The sequence below is a fragment of the Propithecus coquereli genome, unplaced genomic scaffold (genome assembly GCF_000956105.1).
Source record: "Propithecus coquereli isolate 6110/MARCELLA unplaced genomic scaffold, Pcoq_1.0 Scaffold5, whole genome shotgun sequence".
NCBI lineage: Eukaryota > Metazoa > Chordata > Mammalia > Primates > Indriidae > Propithecus > Propithecus coquereli.
The window spans coordinates 16643576-16653777 of NW_012150840.1; the positions used below are offsets into that span (position 1 = coordinate 16643576).

General features: G+C 51.3%; 1 protein-coding gene across 1 annotated transcript in view; it reads left to right on the forward strand.

Moving 5' to 3' along the window:
• Positions 1–733: 733 nt before the first annotated feature.
• LRRC74A (leucine rich repeat containing 74A) overlaps positions 734–10202 on the forward strand; it is a 31151-nt gene continuing 21682 nt past the window's right edge. The window contains exons 1-5 of the mRNA XM_012656148.1: positions 734–812; positions 2532–2669; positions 5466–5638; positions 9032–9139; positions 9267–9363. Of these exons, the coding sequence (XP_012511602.1) occupies positions 734–812; positions 2532–2669; positions 5466–5638; positions 9032–9139; positions 9267–9363 (595 nt within the window). The remainder of the gene's footprint in view (positions 813–2531; positions 2670–5465; positions 5639–9031; positions 9140–9266; positions 9364–10202) is intronic.

Here is a 10202-nt window from a genome sequence, read left to right on the forward strand (position 1 = left end):
GGAAGCTTATCAAGAAGGAACAAACACGCCTCCAGATTCCCTTGACTGCAAACTGCAACTGAACTTCAACTCCGAGACATGTGGAAACGGCCAGGCGTGGGGATGCCGCTTGAGTGGTTTCAAGGTAGGCAGCCCGGTAGTTTGGATTGAACAGCGCTTTGGCTGCAACAGACTGTAGTAATAGAACATATGTTGTCCTGCTTTGCTTTCGATCTTCTGCTCCAAGGTTGAGGATACTCTCCCAGAGGGGAAAGAAAAAAGGAAGAACTGGGTAGATGAATACTGAGTTCACCCATCACTGACATCCTTCATACCTGAAGCACAGCCACCCTGAGAGAAGACCATGGTGGCAGCTCTTCGCAGTCACCTGATGAAGGAGCTTGGGTTTGGTCCTGACTCAGAGGGAAACGCAGCACCACTGAGAGGCCCCCCCACAACACCTGAGCACTCGCAGCCAAGCCTGGACTTGGCCCCAGCAGACATATGAGTACAGGTGACTACCAGAGTCACCAAGAGGGCAGGAGGCCTGCTGTTGCCAGGTCCCCCTACGTGGATCACAATAACTGCATGAGGTCATGGAATGTTGAAGATGAAATGAAAGTGGCTCCTAAGTCACAAAGTCGCAGGCGGGTGGGCATCCTTTCCACGGGGCTCCCAGGAACAGAACTGTCCCACTGTCCCTGATAAGCCCAGGAAGTAGCTCCCTCTCCCAGACAGAGTGGGGGTCAAATCCATGCATGTCCAATTCCCACCAAAGCCCACTCTCCCCGGGGCTTTCTGGGATGGAAGGGTAACCACAGGCTCCCCTGGGATTTGCCTATGCGAGGGCCAAGACAGACACAAAGTTTGAGACAGAGGTGAATGGAAAGGTGTGTTTCTTAGGGACACAGCTGAAAGGTGGCAAGAAGCTGGCAGCAGCCCTCAAGAGGGTCCTGGCACCATGGACAATGATGAGCCTCTTGAGCCTGAGACAGAAGGTGAAAAGGCATCCCGTCACTCACCACGCGGGCCCTTCCCAGCTGCCTCAGTGTAACCCCTAGCAACCACAGGAACCGTGAAGCCCACTGCTCCCCTCAGCTGGGGCCCTCTAGAATTGGGATGATGTGTTCCATTGACTTGGCTTCAGGGCTTGGTGAACACTGAGAGTTGGATGCAGTGCTGTGCTGGAACTGGCTCCTGCTGGCTCTAGCCAGCTTTCATTTTTATTTTACGGGCTTGGTTGATGTCACTTTGCTAGTTTGAAATTAGCCATGGGAATATTTACACCACATGAATTGGCTAAACTATAAATCAGGGTGTTTTGGTGTTTTGGTGTTGTTGTTGTTGTGGTTGTTTTTCCTGGAGGAACAGTTCAATATTTATCAGCATCCCACCGGTTGAATGGAATTCTAAAATTGTTTGACCGCCAAGGAAATTAAGACTCGGAAATTCATCACTTTCCAAGGGCACTCAACAGTTTGGCCGCTAAGCTGCTGTATGTCTTCTACCTACATCACACAGACTTTGTGTTACAGGCTGGGAAATAAATGTTGGGACCTGAGCCTATGGACAAGGACAAAGAAAGACACAGCCCTGTGTAGATTCATTAGAAACCCCACTATCCTAGAATCTGGGTGGTCAAAACTTGGGACCCCTGCCACAAATTCTCAGTCCATCCAAAGAGTAGGTGGGCTGAGGTCTGACAGGCCACTCAGAGGCACAGCATGGCTTCCCCAATGCATTGAGTCCTGCTGACACTGGAGGATTGAGCTCTAGACCTCCTCTCTGGCCCTCAGGAGCCCATGTCTGGTCTCAGATCAGTGGCCCAGTAGTGGAAAAACCACATCTAGCAAGTGCAGGGTACAGAGTGCAGGAAGCTCTGCTCCTCCTGCCAGTGTCTCATCAAACCGAGACACATGTATTCAATCACAGCAATCGATTTCAACCCAAGGGAGAGTTTCAAGCCCCTGCTTCTTTCTGGTCATGAAATCAATGCTGGATTGGAAGGTAGAGAGGTTAGGTCAAGGTCTTAGGCATCAAGCTCTCTCTCTTGCTCCCTGGAACTGCTCCTAGTCCGTTTTATTTTCCGTTAGACCCAAGTTGCCACCCGCCCTGCCCCAGCACCATTTGTGCCTGACAACGAGGAAGCCTGGGCGTCGGGACCTGCCCTTTCACCTGAAAGAGTAACCGCAGACCCTGAAACCCACCCAAGCAAATAAGGGAAAAGTGTGAGCACGGAACTCATCTCCAAGGCAGACCCCAAACGGGGAACTCGGCAGGAGCGGCCATTCTCCTGGGAGCGTGGCGGAGTGTGCTCACAGGACCCCACAGAGGCAATGAGTCGGGAAGGGAGGGCTGGTGCAGTAGAGTCTCCCTGGCAGGGCTTGGCACCTTAAGCCACATGAGGCTAGGGGGATGAAGGGGCTGGGGGGATGAAGGCTGCTGCCAGGACCTGGGACACACAGGGAGGGAGCAGAGACCGAGGGTCGTCGGTGGCAGGCTCCACCAGGGGGACTGGCAGGTTTCACTGCCAGAATCAAGGAGATACGTTTTTCTTCCAGATGAGACTGAAAGCGCGCCAGCACCACAGAGCAGCGACGAAAGCCCCTACTGTGAGGCCGAAACCCTGCCGACTGTGGAAAAAGAGAAACCAGCCCGGGAGAGTTCAGAAACCGACCTAGAGATTGAAGGTGAGAGCAGGCGTTCGGGGTAGCGGGGGTGGCTCTCTCATGGCTTCCTGAGAAGCTGGAGAAATCCAGTTTTCAGGAGGCGGCATCTCTCTCCTTTTCAGAGTCTGCCAAGGCTCTGCCTAGTGGGACATCCTGCAGAGGGGACGTGGCAGAAAGGCTTGTGCTCAGTTTCACCCCACATCCTCCTCAAGGCTGGCTGGGGGCAGCAGCCGCAGCGCCTTGGCTCACACCTGCCTCGGGAGCAGTGCCCTCCCGTCAGCCCGCGGACAGCCACACCAGTGCAAAGACAGGGGTTTCTGGTCTTCTAAGTGTTTCCACGGGTGGCATCCTATGTGGTCTTTGCAATAGTCCTAGGAGGTAGACGTTATTGCCCGTGTTTAACAGAAGAGGAAACTGGGGCTTAAAGAGATTGTATGAGTTGTGCGCAGCCTCCAGGAGCTTGCCAAGCCCGTGTTGGCTCGGCTCGGCCCAGTGCTCTGCCTTCACACTCCTCATTCCAGGCCCCAGAGTGTTTCTGTGGCCCATCTTGCATCCCGGTGACTTTCCCACTCCCCTGGAGTTCATGTTCCCCCTGCTGGACAGCCCCGTGTTTTCCCTTGACAAATCTAAGCATGCCTGGGTGTCAGGCGGCTGAGCAGGAGCAAAGACTCTGTTCATGCAAACAACATCTGCACCCTCTCTTTCCTCCCAATTTCCCCAAGGAGGGAAGTGCCCAAAAGAACATTTGTGAAGCAAGAGGAAGGAGAATGACACTGGTCCCACCTGATGGGGCCAGCCTCAAACATCCTACGCTGAGGCTAGCCCAGTCACCCTGCCTCTCCGGAGTCCTTGCAGCTGGGTGGAGGGCAGTGATTCACAGACAGCAGAGATGGAGGGGAGGCCGTTTTGCCAAATTAAATTGTGAAGCTCATCTACACAGTCAGCTCATAAACCCCACCACGATCAACTGACAACTTCGCCCTTCTACACAGACCTCCTCCCCGCTGCCCCCAGGTGTCCTGTTGCTTTTTTTCTGACTTCTTAGCCACTTCAAGGCTGCCACTAATGTTGCTTCTGACACCTGACTTCACCTGGTTGGAGGAGGTGACAAAGAACAACACAGGATGTCTACCCAAGGCTCCTGTGGCAATCTCATTCCCCCTCCCCCCAGCAAGTGATAACACTGTTGCAAGCTACCCCTAAAATATAACCATAGGGAACACAGCTAGATAGGGTGAGCCTCTAAGAGAGCAAAATTAGTTCCAAGGATAAAACTGAGGTTACCTTCCCTGCTTTGGCCAACAGGAACCTCTAAGGGCAGATTTTGGCACCAAGAACTCTGTCCTGTACAGAAACCCAGGGCTCATCTGCTCTGGCCCCCAGCACCCCTGTGGCTGGCGCTGAGGTGCTGGGAATGGTAGGAAGGGCCTCCGGGGAGGGCGTGGGAAATGGGCCGGGGGTGCCAAGCCAGTGGTGGGTCTACAGAACAGAGAGAGATGAAGCAGCTTTGCTCACCCAGCACAGTCTATAATGTGGTTCTCACCCAGAGCAATTTGCACCCAGGAGACATTTGGCAAACTAGGGAGTGGGGGGTTGCTCCTGGCATCTAGTGGGTCCAGGTGAGGGATCCTACTAAATATCCTACAACGCACAGGACAACCCCTCACAACAGAGAATGACCCAATTCAAAATGTCAGCAGAGCTGAGGTCGAGAAACCCTGCCATACAGCCACCCCGAAGAGAAGGCCTGTTTGTAGCTGCACTTGCAAAGTCAGCTTCCCTTTAAAGCTGTTGTCCTTTCACCAACAAAGCTCCCATTGTCGGCCTCAGAAACGTTTGCTGTGGGTTGGCCAAAGGCCCTGGGATCCAAAGGATAAACAGATGCAGACAGAGATGCCAGCTGGCCCCAAAAAGCCCTGCCACAGGCTGGACTTGCCTAACCGGGACGCAGCTGTGGGGCACCCAGCATCCAGGGAGGCCTGATGCCCGCTGACCACGGCCAGGCGGGTCTAGAGCCTAAGGAATAAATGCTCCGAGGGGTCGCAATGGGGAAGTGGAGTCCCCGCTTTTCCGTTGGCTGGTTTGCTCACTGACCGGCCATGTGTGAATTGGGGCTAGGTTTGTGGTTGGTAAAGCAGGGATGACAGTCCTTTCTGTGAGGAAAATGACGTGCAAGGCTTTGAAAGAGGAAAGCCCCCTGAAATGCGAGTGTGCTTGTTTCCCACCTGTTTGGAGGTCTGTCCGTCTTCGCTGGTTTGCCATCTTGAAAAGCCCACTCCGTCCTATTTGGGCTTTTTTTTAGGGGGAACTTCTCTCAGTCTTTGGCAAAGCTTTGTTCATGGCGCACAACAGTTTAATAGCGGTAGCGAAACTGAAACCGAAATGGAGACTCCCTCACCCATCGAAAGCCAGCAGCTTTTTGATGACTGTTTTTGGCCTTTCAGAGTTGGACAAGGGTGGACAGGGGGGCTGGGCCTGTGCATATCCTTGACGATCAGTCGTTGGGGACGTGGCCAACCCGGGAAGCGGGGTGAGGGCAGACAGCTCGCTGCTCCTGGGAGCGCTTAGGGCCTAAAACCGCTGGCCTCGCCTCTTACCCAGAGGGAGATGTTCATCTGGGGGTTTCTGGAGTCAGGGTCTCCCTCTCCTACCACTGACTGGCGTCCTAGATTGGAGTTGGCATCTGGCACATGTACCCATAGGGACAGATCCTCTGGCGGAGGGGAGTCCAGTCACAAGCGAATGTTGCCTGGAATTAGCGGGGAAATAAGGCAAAGGTGGAAAAGAAATCCTACTTCACTCTCTCTTTCTCTGCAGATACTGAGAAATTTTTCACCATTGGACAAAAGGAGCTATACCTGGAGGCCTGCAAACTGGTGGGCACGGTGCCTGTCTCCTACTTCATCCGGAACATAGAGGAGTCCTACGTGAACCTCAACCACCATGGCCTGGGCCCCAAGGGTACCAAGGCTATTGCAATAGCCCTGGTGGTGAGCATGCCAGTGGGGCTGACAGGGTGGCAGGCCCAAGATTCAGGGGGTCCCTCCTAGGGAGCCTAAATAGCAACCTTTATGCCCACCGTGCCCTGGGCTGTGCCTGGTGGCCAGTTGATTTCCCCAGCAGACATGGACTCCCCTTTAGCTCGGGGAAGGAGGCTGCCTGGGCCTTAGAAGCCTATATTCTTTCCTACTCAGGAAGCAAAGGCACCAGCCCCTGGGCCCAGGAAAAGTGACTGGGCTGGGCTTGGGCCCAAGCATCAATGCGAGAGCATAATATTAATACAAAATGCCAGCCCGGGTCTCCCCGCCAAAGCTCACCTTTGCTATCAATGGGCTCACTGCTGAGCCAGTGACCACACTGTAAGGCAGATCAAGTCTTCCCAGAGGAATAGGTTAACTCTAGACGTGGCATGACCGAACAAGGACTTGACCTTGAATTCATCATTGCTTTATATAACTATAATTGATTTTAGGCAAAAATGACTCCCATCACAGAAAAACAGAAAATTGAACAACTGTGTGTCAGCACAACGTTGTTTGTTCACTTAGGAAGGCAAAGAGAAAGCTTGATTTTAAAAAAGCTAAGTAAGGTGGAGAGGTAGATGTTTCTTTAGAGGCAATGTTTAAAAATCAGCAATACTTTAATTGTCCATGGAAAAAATGAACAGAGAGAAACAAAGAGGACTGAGAACGAATTCTTAAAACATGTTATTTATAAAGGATCTGAAAGAATAGAAGCAGTCAGCAAATTAAACACAGAAGGAGTGGTCGAGAGGCAGGAGAAGCTGCAGAAGGCAGAGATAGTCAAAGACAAGCTTCGGGAAGAATGAGTCAGCCGGCTTCAGTCTGAGAGAATGCAACGAGTCGAGGGGATGGTGAATGGCAAGGGCAATACGGTCACAAAACACATGGCAATCTCCAAAATCCCTTGAAACACACTGGCATTGTTCATTGCTAGAATGTACGGTAGTCCTCCCTTATCCATGGTTTTGCTTTCCAAGGTTTCAGCTACCCGCAATACAGAACAATAAGCCAGGCCAGGCACAGTGGTTCACACCTGTAATCCTAGCACTCTGGGAGGCTGAGGTGGGAGGATCACTTGAGGTCAGGAGTTCAAGACCAGCCTGAGCAAGAGCGAGACCCCATCTCTACTAAAAACAGAAAAAATTTGCTGGGCCTGGTGGTGTGCGCCTGTAGTCCCAGCTACTCGGGAGGCTGAGGCAAGAGGAATCACTTGAGCCCAGGAGTTTTGAGGTTGCTGTGGGTGGCTGGCGCCACTGCACTCTAGCCCAGGCAACAGAGCAAAGAGAGAAAGAGAGAGAGAGAGAGAGCACATTCGTGTAACTTTTATTGTAGTACATTACAATGCAAGTTCCCCATACAGTAAGAGAAATAAGATTGTGTGCTATTCATTTTGAGTGCCTAGCCCCAGTTGGCATGGAACAATGTATTCATGGCATACATACACGGTCTTATTTTTCCCCACGCCCCCTCCACACTCATCCTTCTTTAACAATATAATAGCAGTTGCGTTCAGCATATATGCCCATGAAGCAGTTACATGAAATGTGAGATTGTACTGTTTTATGGGAGGGTGGAGGAAAGAGCGGAGAAAGAACAAAGCCATCTTGAAACGTGTCGAGGGTTGAAAGGCTGATTGATGGAGTGTTAGGAACGCACCATTACCTCACGAGCTTCATGGGGAAAAATGGATGATAATGACATCCTCTCGGGACTTGGGCCACTTGTTTCTTAGTAACAGCAGTTTCTGTTTGGAGGGAGTTTTTTCTTCCCTGATTCTCTGTATCATTCATCCATTTGACAATTAATGACTGTGGCATTCTGAAGGACTGAACTTTTATTTGCTTTTTGTACTGGTTAACTTTTCACGTGTTTGTGTTTCCCTGGCTTAGATAAAAAAGACTCTGATAGTAGGGGTCATATTTTGTCCTTGCATGTGTCCCTCACTGCCTAGCATCATGCCTGTGCACTTGGCGGGTTGGGTGGGGGAGCGGGGTGTCCCTTAAGGGTAGGGATGTTCTCTGCTCAACCTTGTTTCCCTGGCCATCAGCACAGAGAGTGACAAATAGACACTGGCCCGTGTGAAATGAACGTGGATGGATTTGGTGACTGGGTGTCCCGGTGCACCTTGCAATGTGTCGGTCCCTAATATGACTCTGGAAGTGGTAATTCTGCCTATGTTTCTGGACACTGCCAAATGGCACCTAGACTGGAAGTCACCTGAGTCATCTCCCTTGCCTTTGAATTTTGCCCACCCCAGAGAGCTGAGACCAGAAGATAGGCCATGAAGTCCCTGGATGAGCTACCCTGCATTGCAGTTACTGAACTATCACATTTTCCTTTTTCTTGGAGAGAAAAACAGGCACTAAAGCTCCTTACCACTTGCTACCTCTCTTGCTGCTTAGTGAGCTTTAAAACTGCTCAAATCCAAAAACATGTCTGTTCTCTGTACCTGTTAATACTGGGAACACAGTGAGGAAGGGAAGAATAAAATTTCTGGTTAGAGCTAACCCCAGTCCTTCATGCTGCTATGCCAGCCATTTCCTGTCTCTCCTCTTGTTCCCAGTGGGAATGCAGACTAGCTGGGATGTGGATATTTGTTAAAGAGTTACATCCAGCTCCTTCCAAACAGCCTTGAAGCTGCCTACTATTAAAAGAGAGTACTGGAGCTAGGTGCAGTGATGCACGCCTATAGTCCCAGCTACTCAGGAGGCTGAGGCAGAAAGATCACTTGAGCCCAGGAATTCAAGACCAGCCTGAGCAACATAAAGGGACCTCATCTCAAAGTATAATAAGTAAATAGAGTACCAAATAAATCTTAAGCTGAAACCAGGGACGGTTTCATGGAAGACAATTTTTCCATGGAGGGGGAAAGATGGAGAGGAGCTGGGGAGGGCGGGTGAGGGGGTGCTGTGGAGCTCTGCAGCTAGGCCCCTAACAAGCCACAGACCAGTACTGGTCCGCGGCCCGAGGGTTGGGGACCACAGTTTTAGAGGGCCTTCATGCAAGAATCTTTATGTTAAATACCCTTACTAAATGTATCAAGTTTTCCTTAATCTTGGAGTAGGTCACAGTCCTCTCTCCTTGAGGCTAAATAGTTAAAATCTATGCCTCTCACTTTTCAAGTCTTTAATTATTTTAAGGGCCCTCTTCTAAATTCTCCCGGAATAGGCGTATTATCCTAGCAGAACTCGATGGAGTGGCTTGTCCTCTGGGCTCGCCTCCTTGCCCTCTCTTTTCCGTCAGAATTCCCAGCCTGAGTCTCTGTGCCTGCCCACATGGCAGGACCAGGGTGGGCAGGGAACCAACTAGGTCACTGACCACTTCTGTGTCTTTCTCCCCCTCCCCTTGTGACGGCTGAAGTCCAACACGACTGTTACCAAGCTGGAACTGGAAGACAACTGTATCATGGAAGAGGGCGTCTTGAGCCTGGTGGAGATGCTGCAAGAGAACTACTACCTCCAGGAGATGGTACTGCACCCCGCTGGCTCCCACACTGCACCTAAGGGCTCACCAAAAGGCAGCCACCCTCCATCATTTGTTAATCAGGGCCCTTCGGTGGGCTTCTTACGTACAAAAGTGTTTTCTTGCTTTTTAGAATATTTCCAACAATAACCTTGATTTGAAGGGGGCCAGAATCATCTCAGAGTTCCTGCAAAGAGACTCCTCTTCCATCTGGAACCTCGAGCTTTCAGGTGAGCCTATGGGTGAGGACAGCAAGGACACTGGGAAGCAAGGGGAGAGAAGAAGAGAAAACAGACCACACAGGGTCTAGCTGAACCAGAACAGGTCCCTCTGGTCTGACACCAGAATACTGCATCTACCCCTCGCTAAACCCTCCCGGTCTTCCTTCCTCCTCTCCATGGCCATACTGGCTTCCTGCTTTCCACGACAAGCCACTTCTGAACTGCTTTGTGACACTCTTCCCTCTACTTGAAACTCTCTGCCCTCGGATAGTCGTGTGGCTCATAGAACTTCCTCTCTCACTTCATTCGTGCTCAGCTAAAATTCTGTCTCCTTGAGGGGGACTTCCCTGCCACCCTATGAAAACAACAGCTCTCCCACCCCATCACTCTATCCCTCTCCCCATTTGGATTTTCTTAACGGCACATATTACTCCCTGATCCCCTAGGGTAGGTCTTATTTGTCTCTGACAGGGAAAAAAAAAGTCACTAGAGAATTCTAATACCCATAGACCTGCCCTCACTCAAGGTTGTGGTTTGAATTTATACTGTCTGCAGGGTCCTGGAACCCCTAAGCCAAGAAATTAACATAAAAAGCGGTTCTGTGGTGATCAGAATGGGACTCCTTTGGAGAGCAACCCCTCGACCCAGGCTGCTTGGGAGCCCCGCAGAGGAAGCCCCACTCAGGATGGATGCAGGGTCCAAAATTGTGAAACAAACAAGGAAGCAAAACACCATGATAGGCCAGGCGCGGTGGCTCACGCCTGTAATCCTAGCTCTCTGGGAGGCTGAGGAGGGAGGATTGCTTGAGCTCAGGCCTGAGCAAGAGCAAGACCCCGTCTCTACTAAAA